Source organism: Adiantum capillus-veneris, chromosome 30 (assembly GCF_014529385.1).
Source record: "Adiantum capillus-veneris isolate H3 chromosome 30, ASM1452938v2, whole genome shotgun sequence".
Taxonomy (NCBI): Eukaryota; Viridiplantae; Streptophyta; class Polypodiopsida; order Polypodiales; family Pteridaceae; genus Adiantum; species Adiantum capillus-veneris.
The window spans coordinates 110,101,104-110,121,707 of record NC_140960.1 but is presented as its reverse complement, the minus strand read 5'-3'; the positions used below and the strand labels follow the sequence as shown (position 1 = coordinate 110,121,707).

Here is a 20,604-nt window from a genome sequence, read left to right as displayed (position 1 = left end):
AAGAATCAAGATCCAAGATGTCTGTTATAGTTAATTGATTTGGAAAAGTTAAATCTGATGCCTAATGCTGTTTACTTCAATTTTCTAAAGCGGTTTTGGCATAAAACGTGTTTATACTATAATTATTTCATCCAAACATAAGATTATTATTTTGGAAGTGATTTGCAAGTTGCTTCTCCTTTTCTTTCCCTGTCATGTTTTGCCTACAGAAGTTTTCGCACGTTGGGCTTTTACTATTACAAATGCCTCCAAGAACACTTATACTCCTTTTTCCATTCTCCTGCAAGGCATGTTGAAGCATGCCAATAACAGTAATTGGAATGAAAAGGTTGACAAGGATAGTTACTTCAAAGCTCATATTTAGGGTGGTCATGGCCGGTGTTGCCTACCTGTCCAATATTGTGCGTTGTTCTTACTCTGATTCAACAGCCCATTGGTACTAATCCATGTCTGTTGCTTTCAAAAGACCTTCTAATGATAAGACTTAAGGGTTCTAGAACAAAATTGATGAACCGGAGACTAGGGCAATGTATGTTTCATAGAAATACCGCCTTCAAAAATTGAACAATACCTGTCTTCCTTCACATTGATTGAGAAAAAAACCATCACTGAATGTCTGAGCAGTGAATGAACAACATGAGTGTCAGTTTGTCTACAAAAAGAGGTAATCAAAACTGTTTTCTTTCATTATCTTGGGTAATGTACATTTTTCTCTACACTCAATAGACATGTCTCCTCGACTAAATCAATGTTGTACCCACATACACTCCCACACTAAAATCACTCCGATTAATGCGGGCAGAACGTTATGTAGTATCCCTCAGGGTTCGTGCATGTAAACGTGCTGCTGGCATCATCATAAGCATAGCTGTAGGCCGTAGGGCATCGATCCTTGAAGACTCGCGAGTAGTTCGTCGGCTTGCAAGTCTGCGGCGAACCAAAAGAGCCTGTGCAGCAGTACTCCGGGGAGCCAAAAGCCGCACATGCACTCTTGCAAGCAATGATGTTTTCTCCATGTTTTACTTGGAGGGCAGATGGGCAAGCAGAATTGAGATCGCGCGTGCAACCAGCCATGGAGCAATTGCCGGAACCACCCTGCGGACGAACTTCCATCTGTAGATTGTACCCATCCACAAGACTCACATCATAGAAGTCTTGGCCCCCATAGCCAGACAAGGTAATTTCAAAGATGGTGACAGGGGGAACTCCCCCACTCCCGCCACATTGCAAACTTCCGGCACCACAATCGCCCGTCAGACATGCGGGCGCACCGTTCGCCAGCGTGGAGAAATTGCACCCAGTCCTGCCCCATACTCGGCCGGCCCATCCGCTGGGCAAATCGACCGTCCTGCTTGCTCCCACGCCAAGCTCAAAACCGTCAGCACCATTACTGAGGGGCGGTTTTCCTGCATTGGATTGCGAAGCAGGCCAGACGAGCTCTTTGCAATTGTTTTGAAGGGAAAACCAGGTAGCTGCATGTGTGCCTGCGAGAAATAGAGAACATAGCACCAGATGTTATAAAGTGGAGAAGCAACCTGCAGACTGTGGAGATGAACTTACCCGTGATATGACCGCATGCGTAGAGGACGAGTAGACCAAGGACGCTAGCAAGCAGACGAAGTTGCGCCATATCCAACAACAGTCAAAAAATCAAGTAAGAAATTCCTAATCCTATACGATGCGACTTTATAAGATTTTCTAAATTTCTATTTCTGCTTTATTATGAGCGTTTGGCATCTTGCTCTCTTGTTAAGGCTCCTTACACACCGAATGCCCAAACTTGGGTCAAAACCCGGCCGCTGCAAAATGATTGGAAGTGTGAAATAAACAACGGACAAGAACGTGGCAACCGTGGCCGTGTGGCCGAGCTCGGGAGACGGTTGAGCTCCTACCAAAAGTTATATCACACCAATAGCCCAAAGGCAGCACGATTTAGTTTTTTGACTACTTTTATAAACTACATAGTACGTAGTAGAACTTGTTGGTGTGTAATGCATGTCTGCCCGACTTGAAAAGGGATTGACATGCACAAATCTGGTGTTTATCCAACCTAGAAAAGTGGCTACATTACCAAGCATGCCCATGGAACAAAGTAGATATTTAACAATGCTTATTAATGAGGTAGAATTATATATTATCTAGACTTCACACAAATTAAAGCATGTCAAAACTTTTATTCTAATTTTTTTAATTTATCTCTAATTACATGGTTCTACCATATTGAGCTCTTCTCAGAGCCATGGAGAGTGTGCCCACCTTGAGATATCAAGTCAATCTGTAAGTACTGCATAAGTATATTGGGCACCAAGTCATTGAGAGGCATCAAGTGCGCTTTTTGCACACACAGAGAGTGGGGTGAAATTGGTTAAAGTGCCATGTTTCATCTTACAAAATTAGGGAGTCATGTTGCCTCCTTGAGGAGGAGTCACACATGGACTAAAACACCATGATTAGGAGTCAAGTTTTTGTTTCATGACTAGAGTGCTCAGAAGAACGATTTGTACAAGTCACTATGCTACACACTAAGCTTGGCAATAGTGGGCTACTTCACATATTTAGGCAGCATTTTGGTTGGTGTGTGCGTCAAATGTGGCACCTTAACAAAAGTGGGAGAATTTCTTGATGGCCTTTTTGTTTGAGATGTCTTTTCTTGGAGCGCATTTATTCTAGCATATGATCAATAATGACAAGGTTAGGAATCTCTATGTTGGTTTCATCATATGTGACGTGTAGGCCCTTTTCTTGATGCAATCACCTATGCTTGCATCTTGATAGCATGTGGCCTTCCGCAATACGTTTTCATGGATAAGAGGACTCACAATGAGATTGCTAGGTGTGGACTGTTGGAGAAACATTTCGTGCTTATCGGTGCTTTTCTCTATAAGTATCTCAAATGTGACATCCTCATGAATGCGAGAAGAGTTCAAAATCGGATGAATACGAGAAGTAGCAGATAGAAAACGTTTATAGGCCATATGACCAATACACTTGAGTATTTTAAGCGGCTTACAATATCTAGGAGATAATTTATGTGTTGGCCTAGTTTTCAGACTATCTGAATGTTTTGGCACAGGTACAAATACCTCTTCTCCTTCCAAGAAGGTTGGCGATGTTTCTTATCAAGCGTATGTTTTATATCTATCTTGTGCTTCTTGAACATTTTGACGAGCAATTTTTAGCATATCCATATGATCTCGGATAAAGTCCTTGACTTGCTGAATTTTCTTAGTTGCCAACCCCACCATAGTTAGTGATCTAGGTTGAAAACCGTACATAACCATGAAAGGACTAAGGTGTGTGTGTAACATGCTTAGAACTATTATAAGCAAACTCCAAAAGAGAAAGGTAATCTTCCCAATTGGATTTCTTCTTGCTAACATATGCTCCTAACATATCCTCTGGCACTTGGTTAATTCGTTCAGTCTGCCCATCCGTCTCTGGACGACCTGCAATACTGATACTGATTTGTGTGCCCAGGCATTCAAAGAAAACCCTCCAGAAGTGACTATTAAAGTTGGAATCACGATCACTCACAATGCTGCTCAGTAATCTATATAACTTGTACAGATTGCCAACAAACAGTTTGGCTAACTCTGGAGTTCTAATAGTGGACATGATCCGAATAAACTTACAAAGTTGAGCTAACCTATCTTCAACCACCCATACTAGTCATGTCCTTGAATAATGCTCGGTAGACCACAAAAACACCTATTGAGATACTCTCTCATTACCATTCAAAATGTCCAAAAGATGTAGGAGACATTGTGCCTTCATGCACACTACTTTATTAACACTAGAATGGTAACAAGACACTTTTATGTCCTTGGACACTTTTGTGTCCTGTTAAGTGACCATTTTGCTTGAATTATTTGAAGAGTATGAAAATGAATTTCTAGGTGCTGTATATCCACAAAGTTGCCTTATGAGCTGAAAAAAACTTAGCATTTTTTTTTTAGTATCGATCCCACCATTAACCTTACCCTTGCACAACATTTTTGAACCTAAACTGTGTGAAAAAACGGGTTCGGTTTTTGGTTTTTTTTCAATTTTTGGCAACTATACCACTCTAAACTTCATGTTTGTGAGGTTTAGATGGCTAGAGGTTAGGCCTTCATATTTCTCAACATGTTTTGATGCTTGTAGGGAGAACTAAGTGTTAAAATTGAAAGTTATGACCAATTTACAAGAATTGCATGATCCTGTTTTTTGGCCAAAATTAGCACTTTTATGATTTTTTTGGTGGCTTTCTTGATATCCAAATTCAATTTTGATTGTGTAAGTGTAATGTATAACATAAAGCTAATCTTCCTTGAGTTTTGGGGGACCTAATATGCTATATAGCATAGTATATGATGATGGTTGAGTTTTTTGATTGTTGAAGAATACGATACATTTTAGAGTAGCAAGTATAACTTTCTCAATATTCCTAGTTTCTTAGGCCAATTGTGTGTATTTTGTAGGTAGTGACCATATCTAATCATAGACTACAAACTTGGCTAGATATTGAGTAGTTTCTATGGGTTTCTAGAGGTCATAATGCTGAACCCAGTTTTTTCATGTTTGTTGTATTTAGCACTTTATCATTGCCCCCAAGGTTCCAATTGTAAGAGATCCATTATCCTTTTGACATGCTCCATGGCTCCTTTTGAATCCAGAGGCCCAAAGGGAACTAAGAAAACATGTATATAGTATCTGTATTGAGCGTGACTATAGAAACTTTGATGATAGGTCCGCAGAATGGCAAAAATGCAACTTTTTTGTACCTATTTTTTTTGCACAAAAAAAATTAGTGAGGTAAAAGCAACCATATGTTTTGGTCACCAACCCATTGAAGTTAACGGGGCATTTTATCTCATGTCCTACAAAAATCTCCACTCTTATTTATATGCAATCAACCGTAAGAAATTGTTGTTTTGGGCAAAATGCACTGGTCCATCAACTTTGGAGGCTTGTAGTGACCAAGGGATGAGAAAAATTACAAGTTTCTCATTTTTTCCATATGTAGTAGTTATTGAACTATAAGCTCATGAAAGGATTTTTCAAAATGAGTGGATCTACTATGGTTTTGGAATTTTTTCCCAAAACCTTGAAAGGACACTTTTATGTCCTGTTAGGTTACCATTCTAGTGTTAACATGACATTTTGGCAATGCAAGACATAGTCATGAACATATCCATATAAGCCTAGCCAATAAAACTATTGTGGTATGCATGCATAAATTTTCTTTATGCCTGGGTGCCCAACACTAGAAATATCAATGACATGACATTCATAAAAAAATTGGCCTTGAATGTTTGCATCTATCGATACACAAAATCTCCTCTTGTGGAGTAGATACTCATCATCTATGGAAAAATTCTTCCATATTTGTAGCTCATCACTCAAAAAAGGAGAATTGGTTGTGGAGGAAGTAGACACACTGCCAGCATTGGAGTGAGAATAATCTCTCTTTTTGACATGGTTCCATACCATGGAGTACATATCATCATGCTCACATTTACCATTGAGAGACTCCAAAAACTCACTTCAAAGTTGTGTGAAGAGAAGAGAGTAGATATGGGCCATGAGACTAAGAGCATCATCTACCAAACTCCATCTTCCCTTACAATACCGGATCTTGGCGTCATACTCTTGTGAAGAATCTGAGCCCACTTGGCTTTTCGACCCTTCTAATCAATTTGTTGTGTAAACCGTTTTATTCTTTCATAGTCAAAAACAATCTCAAATTAAGCACCATACAAGAAGTGTTGCCATGTCCTCAGAGTAGACACAATTTCATAGAGCTCGCATATTCACATGCAGAATAATTATGCTGTGCCGAATCAAGTTTCTTGCTTTCAAAGGAAGTTGGTCCCTCTTCTTGGAGAAGAAATATCCCAATAGCTCGATTACTAGCATCATTTTCAAGTACGAAAGGTTTCATAGGATCAATGATAGCTAGAATGGGTGCAATAGCTAGAGCGATCTTAAGTGCATTGAAACTTTTTTGTTGAGCTTCTCCCCAATGAAATTCTTTGCCCTTGGATTTCAATATGTCTATCATAGGAATAGCAATTTGGGTATAGTTTTTAATTAAATGTTAATAAAAACGTGCAAAGCCCAAAATAATCTAGAGCTCTTTCCAGTTTTTTGGAGAAGGCCAATTTCAAATGGCATCCACTTTGGATTTATCCATATGTAATTCAAAAGCAGAGATTATATGCAAATAGTGAATTTTCAATTTCAAGTAACCACACTTGGTTTCCTTAGCATATAATTTATGTTGTCATTGAAAATCAAATACCTGTCTCAAATGTTGTAAGTGCTCTAATGTAGATGCACTATACACAAAGATAATCAAGAAAGACGATGACAAACTTTCCTAGATATGGTTTCAAAACACCCATAAGTGTCATGAACGTGGTTGGTGCATTGGTAAAACCAAAAGGAATAACCAAAAACTCATACTATTTAAACCTTGTTTGAAAATTATTTTTAGGTATATCAACAAGCTGAGTGATACCTTGACTGCAAATCTATTTTGGTAAAACTAGAAGCATGGGTGAGTTTATCAAACAACTCATCCACTCGTGGTAACAGATACTTATTCTTAATAGTAACCATTCTTTAAAGTAAATAAACAACTCATCCACTCATGGTAACGGATACGTATTCTTAATAGTAATCGTTTTTAAGCCACAATAATCTATGCACATGCGCATAGTACTATCTTTTTGCTTTATAGAGAAATTGGAGATGCCCAAGGTAAAGATTCTAGTTGAATAAACCCTCTTCTCAGGTAGTCAAAAAGATAATATTCCACCTCAATAGCCTTAGAATGACTCAATATGTGAGGCAATTTACTAATGGGTCTATCTTGTGCTTCACAGAACACGTTACTGTGGTAACCCAATAAGTAAATCTTTGGGGAATACATCTTTGTATTCCAAATGAAGTTCCTTCAATTGATTATATCTTTGTATTCCAGCTAAATCCTTCAATTGATTAGCAACATTTTCTTGTTTTGATGACAAACATGAACCAAAAGAAGGAGAAGAAGAAGAATGCAGCGTTGAGGAATCATCTACGACACTAGAAGTAATACAACATTAGATACAGATTGACAGAAGGAGTAACACAAAAATAGTTCTTCTTTTTCATTATCTAAAGAGAGATTCACAATCTTGGCTGTCAAAATAAGTAGTGAGGGAGGAACATCCTTCCCCCCCAATAGCGGCACATGCATACCATTGGATTCAAACATTAGACTATTATGATCATAATTTCAGCATAATGAGGACCCCAAGGCATGCAGCCACTCTCGACTCAAAACCACATTTTCCCTATTCATATTCATAACTCAAGGCTTCATGATAACCTTGGATCTAAAGTGAGACCCCCTTGACCTATGTGTCCTACACCACAACAACATAGTTGTTTATCATAGGTACCTTCTAGCAGTGGGTACAAGGGGTCTGCGACATATTGAGATGTTTCACCAAATGATAGTTAATGAAATTGTGAGATGCACCATCATCTACGAGGATTGTCACTTTGTAACCCTTGATAGACCCATGCGTTCACACAGGCTTGTGTGGACCAAACATTGGTTTCTACATAGAGGCCATAATATGTGGGACACATGTCTAACCTCACCATCCTATCTTATTGTAGTATTAGCGAGAACCATGATTAATTTGTCAAACCATGGGACGAAGCTGACTCGACTAGTGCATAGAGGCCCATGCGTTCACACAGGCTTGTGTGGACCAAACATTGGTTGCCACATAGAGGCCATAATATGTGGGACGCATGTCTAACCTCACCATCCTATCTTATTATAGTATTAGCGAGAACCATGATTAATTTGTCAAACCATGGGACGAAGCTGACTCGACTAGTGCATAGAGTCTACAAGAGGTTTTCAATCTCTCGGAAAACAACTAACAACTCGCATCTAACTCAAGCTACACTCAACTGACTGAAATCACCAAAAGCCAATCGCTCGTCGGCAAGCAAATCACATCCGTTACAGCATCAAATGACATCCAAACGTAACGGAACTTATAGGAAAAGTTTACAAGACCTAAGCACACATGCCTATGGTCTCAAATCCCACTTTAGGTCAAGTTCCAAAATCGTGATTATTAACAGCAGTGGATTTTTGACCTAGTAGTTTTCGACCCAGAATGCATCTAAATGCTTAGCAATGATGCCCCATTACCCCTCCTATGCTTAGTTTTTTATTTAAAAGTGTAAATTCATAGTTATGATGAAATTAGGCCGTGGGTCGGCGACACCAAAAGCTACGAAATACTGTGAATGGCTTACGTCAATGCTTAGAGCTCTTACCTGCGGTTGCAATGCAACAAACACATTCGCAATTTTACAACCGGAGAGGTAGTAGGAAGCGCGAGAGGATAGAAGTGAGCGCCGTTAGCTCACGCTGTGTATTTCTTATCCAAAAACTTACAAAAATTTGTTTTTATACCTTAGCCAAGGTTTTTGAGTGGTCAAAACTAATAATTTGGATTTCTACCCAAGCTGGGAATTGACTGGTTGATACAATCTGGAAGCTTGTAGCCCCGGCTCATTAATTACAAAGTTTACCAAGAAAATAGGAGTTACAATATTCTCGATTTATCAAAATAATAATTGTTTTACAAGGAGAACTCCGAAAAATGGTGTTCGTGTTAGCTTGCTGCTAATATTCCCCCACTTCTTGCATGTGTCGTCCCTTGACACAGCTTTGTGGGCTGAAGTAGTATTCGGGTTGACGACGGGCGAGGCGGTCTTTCAGTGCTTCCAGTGCCTTGTGGTATCTGATTCTTCGTTCTTTGTCAGGCACTTGCAGAAACTGCATGGTGACTTGATTCTTTAGTTCCACTACTGAGTACCCTACAAACCTAGATGTGAGGTTGCTTATGCAAATATCTTCGTTCGCCAGGTGAAGAATCCAGTGTAGAATGCTTCTTCAAAGGCTAGCATATTATGCGACGGCAGAAACGTGCATCTGGCATAGAATCCGTAAAGGATTTCTTCTGAAGGTTTTCCACTCAAATCGTAGCACAAGCCTTTGTTCCCTTCCAAGAATGAGAGCCATGGGGCTCCTGTCTGATCAAGCTCATTGAAAACTTGTATGCATGTGAGTAGCATCCTGCAGATCTTATATAACATTGCACATGAGAGATTTGGTAGACTCTTGAAGAATGACATGGCGCCCATTAGGGTTTTCACCATGTATTCCTCTGTCGCTTGGCCTCTCTCTGGAGATGGGAGCTTGGGGAAGTTGAGCCAAGTTGGCCTCTTCTTCTGCAGTGCTTCCTGCACTTGCCATGTCCTTACTCTGGGTACAAAATAGAATGTTGGATCTGTTTGTAAGGTTTCATGTGCTATTGTGAGCAGAATCAAGTATCTCGGATTCTTGTTCAGCCAGCTCAACCTCCACTTTGGGTGGTCTTTATCTACACCATCTTCTTGCATATCCTTATACAACCTTTCTTTTACCTGTAAAAGTTCTACCTTGATGAGAGGGTACGACAGGGATAGTTGGTGCCATTGAGCGTTGATTTGATTGGGAGTGAGTTGAGTGATGTTGACAGAGTATAAAACTTTCAACTCTCAATCCATGGCGGCCTCGATCAAGGGAACTGATGAAGTCTACAAGGCACTTGAAAAGAAAAACAAGGATTTAGAACTGTAATTAAAGCTCGAACAGTCACAGCGCAGAGACCTGGCACTGATGCCGGTTCAAAGAGAGGAGGAGCTCCTACTCGATTTTCTCTAATTTGCCGCAAGAAAATGGCATGATCATTGATTCTCTATTCGGAATATTGCAGAGAAGCATTGGCTACATCTAACTGCACTTGAATTTTTTGAGCTGATAGAGAGTTTGTAAGAAGTTCATTTGTGACTTATGTCAGCTTCTCGTCTTTTGTTGTGCAGGCATGAGATAACTTAGTGAGTAAATCACCTAACTCTTCCATTTATTTTTGTTGTTCATCTCTAGCTATCTGATATTGTTCCGCTTCTGCCTTTAGCTCTTGCACCTGCCTTTGGAGATCTGTGATGATAATCATCCTGTTTTCGAGCTCTCCTTGTAGAGCGTCTATCACAATTCCTAATTCCTTGGCCTTTGTGCTGCGGTTCAAAGCTGCAGAACGGAGTCTCTCGATTATTTCTTGCGTCTGGCGTGCATATTCATTGACCTGTATTATAACTTCATCATTAGACTGCCACTTCTCCTGTCTTGCCGCTTCTTGCTGCGTCGTAATTGCTGGTGGTTCCGTGGAGGTAGATGGTCGTTCTTCTTCTTGGCCATCCCGAGGCTTTGATGCCTCGGCAGTTTCTGGCTGAGTGGAAGTAAATGGTGTGGTCTCAACTCTTATTGTCTCTTTAGGTGCTGGCCTTTTGCCTTCTCTGGCTCGGGCTCCATCTCATGTGTAGTGGTATGCTCTTTTTTTGTATCTACTTCCTTATCAGTTTCTTCCATCAACTTTTGAGTTTCTTCTGCTGCCTGCTCTGATTCTGGCTCAGTTTCTTTTTCCTTATGTCTTTCAGTGTGGTCAGCTTTTTGTGTAGATTCTGTTCGTTGGGTGGATTCAGAATCTTTTTCTTTTTCAGTCTCTGCTTCTTCATTGGTACCTTGGCCTGGTGGTGATGGTGGTGGGCTAGGCATGGGATGGTCCTGTTGTTCTAGCGGTGGTGAGGTGCGTCAGGGAGATCCTTGGCTTTGCTCTTGAGTAGCCGTTTTCTCAGTTTTCGTTGTCGCTTCTTCTGCCTCTTTTAGCTTTAGGGCTTCGGCCTCTTGGTACATTCTTTCTAAATAATCTGTTGGATTATCTGCCTCTTTTCTTGTATGATTCTTTGTTCAAGGTCCTTTCAGTCCTATGGGTACCCACTTTTCTGGGTCCTTTCCTTGTGCTTGCCTACTGCGTTGGTAAGCCTGTTTCTCTCTTTCAAAACACGCTTGTTTTTGAGCTGGCTCCTCTTGGTGGGCAGCCACAACTTTCCTCTTCATCTCTTCCCTCCGAGCTCTCTTTTCTTTGTTGTCAGAGCCCTCGCTGCTATGCCTCTCTGGTGAGCTGTCATCTGATTCATCACCTAATTTAAAAGATCTTTTACCTGATCTTGTAGCTCTTGGAGAGGGTTGTGTTGCCAAGATCCATGTATTCTGATCAGGAACAGGCTGTAGGTTGTCGGCCATGCCGATGGCATGATAGGTTATTCTTGTCAACACTTCTGGCGCGCCCAAGTATGTGATTTTACCCTCCTTCTTGGTGCCCTTCAAGGTTGTCAAGACATACTGCGCGTGGTCCACATGCTGCCTTGTTGTTGACTTAAGAACCTGAGTAAAGGTGGTGGCCACGGCGTGATTTGGTGTTGTGTATCTTGGTGTCCTTTTTGCCAGAAAATGAAAGTGTTGATGGTACAGATGGGCTGGCTCTTCCACCTGTTTGTGGATGAGATTGGAAAATGTAGATGTGGCTGTTTCCTTGGTAAATGTGCCTCTCGTTTTCCTGTCTCTTGCCCGCATGGTCATTCCTTCAGTGGACAGTCTGAGTGTCTCTGCCACTATTTCTTTTGTGATTACTACCTCGACCTTGTTCCCTTGGGTTTCTGATATCTGGGCGGTTCCGTCTTCTTTGATCGTGGACAGAAGCTCATAAGCTTTCTGAAAGTCCACTCCACAAGGCTCTTGTTCGTAGAAATGCCTGAGCCCCAACCTGTGGTTAGCCTCTTTGGTTTCTAGCTTTCCAGCTACATCATAGACCTCTTTAGGCAGAAGTTGCAACTCCACCTGATGCCCTTCTTCACTCTTGAATCTGCTAGTGAAGACCGTAGTGTGGTGCTCTTTTAGCTCTTCTTTCGAAAGATAGGATGCTTTTGCCGCTTTGACTGACTCGGGGTCCAGTTGATACGGGGGCAGTTCTTGTAGTTTCTCTTTTTGGTTTAGCTTCTTCTTGGCCTTGTCCGCTGCTTGCATTGCTCCTGTTCAGTGAATAGAGTACAAAGTTAGCAGATTTGTTGGAATTTCTCTGGAATGTCCTTTTAGACTGAAATGCTGATAATCTGGTCCAAATTGCTTCAAATCAATTTTTGAACAAGCAAAGATGCATAAAATCATGCAAGGAACAAAATTGTATGGTCAAAACAAAAATTTGCAACCAAAGTAAATAATCGCGATTATTTACAACTGAGGAAAATTTTCAACTTTTTGCAAACTTGGCTTTATAGGCTTGGAGTATATGCTAAATACATGCTCTGAGTGAAATATGGGCTCATTTGGATGCACAGGTTGAAAATGGTACCTGATTTTGTCTTTAGGTCTCTGAAATAGTAGATATAAAGGAAATCTGAGATTTTGAATTCCAAATTGATTCAAAGTTGGATAGTGGGCTTATCACAACATGTACTTTGGATGTATGATGCCCAAATATCAAAATTTCCCAATTTTGACCAAAAAGTAAATAATCGCGATTATTAACTTTTCTTCCAAAATTGATATTTTTTTGTACAAATTGGTTCTAGGCATGGTATAGACCTTGGGTATGAGATATGAGGTGATTTGGATCAAGAAAAGTTGTCCATAACCCAAAATTTGGCTTGCAAAGACTTCTTTGCGTTTTTTTGGCAATTTTACAAGTAATGGGTGGTCATTTTGGATCATACTTGATTTTTGGCATGTAATAGGTGTGTACACGTGATAGGTGAGGTGATTTGACAATTTCCAAGCAAAACTGATGCAAAAGTAAATAATCGCGATTATTAACTTCAGTGACAAAAACTTTGTAAAACTCACAAGTTTCGACCTGGACATGTTTCATACACGTAATGCAAGTCCTAAATTGAATTTGGTTAAGTTTGATCATGCCGGCATCACTTTGTGCTCTGTCGACTGTGAAATCACCCTTTTTTTGTGATTACTCTATCTGTTGGGTTGGTCGGTCAACTTTGAGGCTTTGGACTTGTCCGTAACATAGTCGTGAAGCTACCTGTCCAATTCTGGCTCATTTGAAGTCATCTTGGCATCGTATGTCAAGTTTGACACTTTGTAACCTTCGAGCCGTTTTTTTCTTTTTGAGGGCTTTGCTTGATGGATTTCACCAAACCAATCATATACATTATGTATGGACCTCATTAGCAAGCCATCTGTGGAGTCAGGTCGGAATTCTGGCATTTGCCAAAAACCTAACTTTTCTACTAGGGACCCCCTTGACCCAAGCCGAATGGTCATCTGATCGTATAGAAAGGTTCTATTATGTGAGTGCATGCTATGGTTCAAATCCCATCTGATTTGGTCAAGCTGGCAGGCCACTATGGTCAGTTTTAGGTCGTAGGTCTTCGTGCACTGCTCGGTTTTTAGGGTTTTTTCTAAGGCTTTAGACTAGCTACTGGCCGTACAAAATGGATCATTATCGAGTGTGCGCTCCTTGCCGCACTGTCGAAGCAAGGGACTTGTCAATACACCGTGTGCGAGCCACAAAAGGCTCCAAGCACACAACAAGCCTAAACTAGCAAGCTCAAGAGAGCAAAGGGTGTGTCACTCACCGCTCTACGCTCGCCTTCGTGGTGGATTCCTCGCCGCGATGAAGAAGAAGCTGCAGTCGTGCCGCGCTCAACCGCCTCGCCGCCGTCGTGCCTTCGTAATGCTCGATCGCACACACACTCTCCCTCTCTCTCTCTCTCTCACACACACACACACAAGGAGGTGAAGAAGAAGAAGATGGAGATGGAGCAAGAGCACTCTTCTATTGCACAAATGAGAGAATAAGTAAAAATTAGGTTTAGTTGGATTTTATAGGAGCTCACCCCATTCACACTTGGGCGCCCATGCTTAGCCAACTAACCCTAGCATGTTCGTGTTAGAGTGCGCCTCTCATCGGCGATCACTCTTACCCTTTTCCTATTGGTCCGACAAGCCCGGTACTTGACTCTAAATAATACATAATATGGTTACAGTGTCCGTCGTAGGCGATAGGGTGTCCGTGAGCCACGAGGGTTAACATGCCCCCCTTCCTGATGTAGATTCCGTCCTCGGAAGCTATTGAGTTGAAGCTGGGTCATCGAGGTGGAAGAGCATTTGAGATGAATGTCCTTAGCCTTCGTCAGTCACTGCAAAATCAAACAGCATTGGCACAGTAATTGCATTCTCTTAAAAAGCATATGCAGTTTTAGGTAGACAAATTGATTGGTAAAAGAATTTCAAACAATTTGTTAGCAATGAACATTAAATTTCAATGTAATCAAATGCATAAACAGATGTAAAGGTAGAAAATTAAACAAGTCTGGGGTCGCTAATTTGACGGTCGAAAGGCACTAGAGATCGAATATTAATACCATGGGTAAGCTTCTTAATTATCTGTGGTCAATTAAGTTGTTTAATCGCGAGAGCCAAGTATTCATGTTCGAGGGCTGACTAGAGGCTATATCTAGAAGACCTTGTAGTTAAGCTACGATAAAAGGAATTTCTCATGAAATCATCGCCTGGCTGATTACTTTTTCTTTGACCCCCCAAAGTCTTTTCACATTGATTCAATTATGATGTGTGTGCTTATTTTGTATGCCTTGGGTTTTTTGCTTTTCAAGGAAAAGCGCCCACACTGGGAACCTCTAGGGCTCTAGTACCATAGGCAATACATGTGAGTGAAGTACCAATTCAAGCTGAGATTTCTCTTCCAGCGTAAGATTTTACATTGTGGCACTTTGATTTTTTGTTTGTTCATTTTCAACATTTTAATTTTGTAACTTTGGGGGGTCATATAACATTGTTACCCTCCCCAGGCTCATCACATTAGTAAACTCCCTTTATAATACTTAAGCTAAAGGTCACTAGGGTTAAGCCCACTAGAAAGCCCTAGTACATTTCATACAATGCTGCCTAAATCGGATTAAGAACCTAAGTAACCATTGCTTATTAGGAAGGCATTCTCCATGGTATTAAGAAAAGATTTCTAATACCTAGCTTGGTCAAACTAGCTTAGTCGGACTGCTTGATTTTTAAACCTAGACAAGTGATTATGACAAAACATTACATTGAATTAAATGTTTGATACTAAGCAAATGTGCTGAATATTATGCTACCAATCACAATCAAAGCAGACAAACATGGATGCAAAAAGATAAGGGCAATGCTAATGGACAAGAAACACCTGTTTGTGTTGATGGTCGCGCTTGATCTGAAGTGTGAACGAGAGAAAGGTTCCATGAAGGTCCAAATCCTATCAATAGAAACACGTTCCTGTACACACTAGGAAACAAAAGGAATACCTCCAGGAGGCACATTAGTGGGAAAAGAGAACTTCGCTAATCTCTTGACTCTAAAACAGAAACACTCCTATCGTACTAATCTTACCTACCCTCCCTCACTCAAGTGATGAGGATCAAAGGTGTTTTATGGCATAGGTTTCTGTTTCACTGTACCAGATGTGAATGTGTAGGTCTGAGTCAATGTTTTGACTTTAAATGTGCATACTCGTTTGCTAATTGCTCTTGCTCTTTTTTTTTTTTTTTTTGAGTATAAAGCTTTATATGTACATTCCCTAAGATCGGAGATTAAGAGGTCGGGGAAAAAGGTTGAGAGGGAAGCAAGTGAATAATGGATGTCCACAAACACTCCCCCCTTCCTTGGGTAGATCATACCGTTTGAAATGATCTTGTCACCCTTTGAAACCAATTGTTCCAGTTGATAATAGGTGAGGATTTTTGCCAGTAGTTTTCTATTACCCTAGGTGCCTCGTCAAGTTGCAACGGTGGTAAGGTACTCTCCCAGGATCGAACTTGAAGTGGTTCATTAGGTGATTCTTGAACACTGGGAGGTGTGGATTCTTTTGTAGCTTCATGGAGGTCCACTACTATAGATGGAGGCTGTGTAGAAGCTTTTACCTCTATGGATGTATTACATGAGGAGCTAGAATCTTCATGGGACTCCCCCCTTCCTGAGCTAGGTGGAACAAATCGTTCTTTCTTTGGTACCCAAACTAGCTCGAGAGCGGGTGTGTAGCATTCTGTGATTTTTTCCTTTCCACGATCATTGATTCATTTTGGAGCTACGGGATTGGGCTCACTTGGGTCAGGTGATAGGTAAGAGCACAATCTACGTTTTGGCACCCAGATTTGATCATTTCCTTGATAGTAGCCTTGGGCTTCCAATAGTCGTTTAGGGATCCATCGCAACATTTTCTTACTTTTCTTGGAGCGAGTGGTACGTTTCTTACAAGGCTTCTGTTTTTTAGCACTAGCTATGGTCACTAAAGAAGCTTTAGGGACCCACTTGTATGTTTTCTTCGTTACATTAGGATGAGTCTTGTCGGAAGCGATATGCATTGCTTGTAGCATATTTAAGGGTACAAGCATTTCATCCCCCTCAGGTATTACCCAGGTCGTCCCCCTATTTCCCCAAGTGTCTATGGTTGATGCTAGGTGGACCCAATCCACATTGTCTGACTCAGTCATACCCGGTAACACATCATGTAAGGAGAATCTTGGCCAATGTCTGTATCCTTCTTACAAGTGTAACAATATTGTAGTGGGGCCGAGTGAACTGTGGTGTCAGAGCGATGATCAATAATGGTTTTACTCCCTAAGGGGTGTACCTTACCAGTCACCAAATCCACTCTAAGGACAGAGTCTTGGAATTGCAAATAGACATGATTTTTAGACCAATCATGAACCATTTGTGCTTCCCTCATGAATGGTCGTCCTAAAATCATTTCATATGACATAAGGTGTTTAGAGAAATCCATTACAATGAACGTATGTCGTACCTTGTGTCCTAGAACTTTGATCTTAAGATCCTTGAGCATCCCCATAGGTTTGGCTATGGTACCATTTGCCATCTTTACCACAATGTTAGTAACACTGAGGCGGGGTTTTCCCATGGATTCCCAACAATCTTTTGTAATGATGCTAACTCCCGCACCACCATCAAGAATTCCCTTTATAGTTAATCCCTTGGTAGTGATGGGTAGGGTCGCATTAGACTCGTCGCCTTCAAAATACTGCCCTAATTCGTTAATGGGTACCTCGATCACAGACTCGTGTCCATCTAAGTCAAGTGATTGCACATGATTTTCCTCATCAATCATAATCGAGTCAGGCCTATTTGGTTGCGCAAAATGCGGTAATCCTGTTCGTAGCTCTCCGTTAAGGAATGCTCGAAGTGCAAGGAATAACTCAGGATCTCCATACAGCTTTGCTATGATCGTGGTTCGGACCTCAGAAGACATGAAGTCCACTAGTTTGGCAACATTCATTGGCGTTTTGCAAGGTGTAGGTCCTTGACTAGGAACTGGTGAGGATGGAATCTCATATTCCTCAATGGGATCAGGTATTCCTTCGTTAAACATCCTTTCCAACAAGAAGGGTGTATGCTCACTTTCTGATGTCCCGTCCTCACTCCCTTCTTGGATGATACTAGATATGGCTAACGGTCTATGGTTCATGTGGGGTGGATGAACTTGCGTGGGAAACACTGTGTCATGAATTTTGACCTGCATGGGTTCTGGTTCTAGTTTCCTTTGAGTCTCCTCCACTAAACCTCTTAGATGTTTCACCTGCTCAATCTCGTCTACTGGGTTTGGGTACGTCCCAATCTTCTTTTTACGATTCTTCCCTTTTTGCCCCTGCGGTTTATCTTGGGGGTCTTGGATTGGATTTGGAAACACTTGTGGTGTTTTCAGAGGCTCCTTATGGTTTTCTCTTATTCGGTTTTCATTTGGTTCCATGTTACGGTTTTCTTTGTCGGTCTTTCTCTTTGTGGTATTGGTTCTAGTCTCCATTGTCTCGATTGAATCTGAATCATCCTCGAGGTCATTCATATACACGGGGTCATCTCCTGTTCCTATGTTTGTTTTGGAACTTGGCTTTGAATTTTCGGTATTCTGCGACTTCTTCCTTCGTGTCTTCTTTTTCTTTGCTTGGATAACTGACGCGGAATCTCTCTCTTCGAGGATATGTCCTGTCCCTTGAAGCATGGACCGTGTAATCGCATAAGCGGGTGCGACGGGTGGTATTGGCGATGTCACACTAGCAATTTCGACCAAATTTAGGGGTGTGATTTTAGGCGCATTTGGGTTATAGGGGCATTGGGAAATCAAGTGATCTATGCCACAACGATTACATGTGAGTATTGGCATTGCAGACGTGCTCCCTTGATTCACTTGCATCTGTGCAGCATTCTTTTGCAGCCTAATAGGGCACTCCGCTACTTGATGTGGTCCACCACACTCGTAGCATTGAAGAGGTGGCCTCCTAGCCTGGGTGTTGATATTTTGACCTCTGGATGCGAGAGCAGCAGCTTGATAAACCGGCTTGACTTGTCCCCAACAATCTTCCATGTAGTATATAGGACACTCTTCCAATGTATCAAGACCGTAGGCAATACTAGTGTCTATTTCCTCCTCACAGCCATCTGGATAAGCATTTGATGGCTCGCAACCCACTTGGTTCATAGGGGTGACTCTTGGATGCGGGGGCTGCGGTCCTAGCACAGGAGGTGGTAGCGGTGTAGCTTGTACAACATTTTGAGATCTAGGGACCATGTGTTGCGGTAGTTGCTCAACAGGTGGAGTAGGCATCAATACAGGAGCTCGAGGCGCATCCGTCCAGGCTACAGGTGGTCTATTTGCCATCATACGTTTGATCATTAAACAATCCTTAGCTTGGTGACCATACCTACCACATGCGTTGCAAGTTCTATTAAATTTTACTCTAAACGTAGGGCACTCACTAGTGCTATGTGGACCTAAGCAAATGGAACACCATTGTTGCTCCCTTCTTGGATACATGTGACTATTTTGAGGGGGTCGATTATCCTTAAGAGACTCTTGGATTGCCTTGGTGAGGTCTGTCAAGAATGTCTCAAATACCTTTGGCTCATTGGCAATGGGCTTTGCAGTCATGGGTTCATACACAATGGCTTGTGAGCTAGTGGATCTCGTGACAGTAGACACCCTCATGCCTGCTATCATCAAGTTGTCCTCTAATTGGATTCCATTGGCAGTGACATCTTCCCAGGTTGTGATACCTCTAATCACTAGTCCATTATAGATTCCTTCATTCCTCAACCCTCGAATGAATCGATCAAGCAGTTGGTTATTGTTGAAGCGCTCATTTACAGGGCAACGAGAGTTTAAGTGCTTTAGACGACTAATGAAGTCCCTTACTGACTCTTCTTCCTTACGTTCGGCCTTCTGTAGCTGAGATGCTACACCCCAAAGCACACCTTCTCGTATGTACTCCTTTAGAAACAACCTTCGAAGGGTAGGGTAGATTGTTTTCTCATCCACCCTTAGGGTTCTATACCAATCTCCAGCCTTCCCACTTAATGTCAAGCTTAAGGCATTGCACTTATGTAGTTCGTTGCGTTCCCCTAAGGAATCACATACTTGTTCAAACACTTCAATGTGTTTTCTAGCATCTTCTTCCCCATTGAATTTTTGCGTGAGTTTGGCAATTTGTACTGCCTTACTTCTAGGCTCTCTATCAGATGCATGACGCATATTTTCCACGATAGATCGACCTATGGTTTGAGCAAACGCTGCCAAGTCACCTATGTGAGGAGGTAGGGCCGGTGGAGGTACTCTTGGAATCATATGTGGGAGAGGGACGGGTACCGGTCTTGGCATATGTGTGGATGATGCAGGATATGGAACATAACCGGGCATAGGTCCACTCGGATAAGAGCTAGGGAGCGGCACTCGAGGAGCATAAGCAAGTGGTACAATTGGAGGTGTGGGGGCCATGTGTGCATAAGGGGCTAGAGGCACATATGGTCGAGGCCCCATATTAGGTACTACGACACTAGGTAGTGGCACTGCGCTAACCGTAGATGTCATCGGTACATTCTCTGTCAGGCTTATCCCTGGAGTGAGCACTAGGTTTTCCTTAATAGAGGGTTGAGCCAAGTTAGGGAAGCTAAAGTTTTCGCTCGGAGGCTCAGATTGCATAGAGACCCCAGGTGAAATGATGTAAGATGGGTCCATGGGGCTCATTAGAGGAGTCTCCATTTGTGATAGAGTAGGCTGTTGAGCCTTGCTCGTATCCAAAAATCTCATGGGGCCAATTGAGAGTATATTTACCCCTCGGTTTTGCCTTTCTGATTGAATAATGCCATGGATAACATTACAGATCATTTTCTGTTGATCTTCGATGCTCGTGGCACTAGAGGTGGATTGTACAATCTCTATCCATCCTACATGGTAGGCGTGACCAGAGTGTAGATCCGTCAACACCTCAGTGTGGAGGTCGTATGTCCAATGATCATTAATGAACAATCCTTCTAGAGTCGACGTGTTAACGGTTTCTTGTGAGGTAGAAGCAATGTTGCTCCCCGTGGTTTTACTTGTCACCAACGGTACTCTAGAGGGAACTTCTGAAGGAGGCAGCTCAACAGGGCCTTCTTGGTAAGAATTTGGTAGGATATCCACATGGACACTCTTTGGGGGTGTGGGGTCCACATGCGATGTGAAAGGAGAGTCCACTTCCCCACCCCCTTCGTGTGCTTCATTTGCATCAGGTTCCGAGCGAGTAGCTCTACCTAATGTTTCCATGAAACGGCTAAACATACTAGTACTAGGCTGTGGAGCTTCGGGATATGCATGGCCTTCTCTCTCAGTGTTTTGG

General features: G+C 41.8%; 1 protein-coding gene across 1 annotated transcript; it reads right to left on the bottom strand.

Annotated features, from left to right (window-relative positions):
* Window positions 1-553: 553 nt before the first annotated feature.
* LOC147418605 (thaumatin-like protein 1b) lies at window positions 554-1,655 on the bottom strand. Its single transcript, XM_086506719.1, has 2 exons — window positions 1,561-1,655; window positions 554-1,484 (listed from the first exon to the last, which is right to left on the bottom strand). Exons 1-2 carry the CDS (start codon window positions 1,628-1,630, stop codon window positions 790-792), a joined length of 765 nt encoding a protein of 254 aa, XP_086362845.1. The 5' UTR covers window positions 1,631-1,655; the 3' UTR covers window positions 554-789.
* Window positions 1,656-20,604: the final 18,949 nt, after the last annotated feature.

What these genes read in the sequence shown, in the direction of transcription:
- LOC147418605 (XM_086506719.1), bottom strand. Translation starts at nt 1,630, where the DNA reads ATGGCGCAACTTCGTCTGCTTGCTAGCGTCCTTGGTCTACTCGTCCTC. An exon ending in CGCATGCGGTCATATCACGG is followed by an intron (nt 1,485 to 1,560) that starts GTAAGTTCATCT and finishes TATTTCTCGCAG; the next exon opens with GCACACATGCAGCTACCTGG.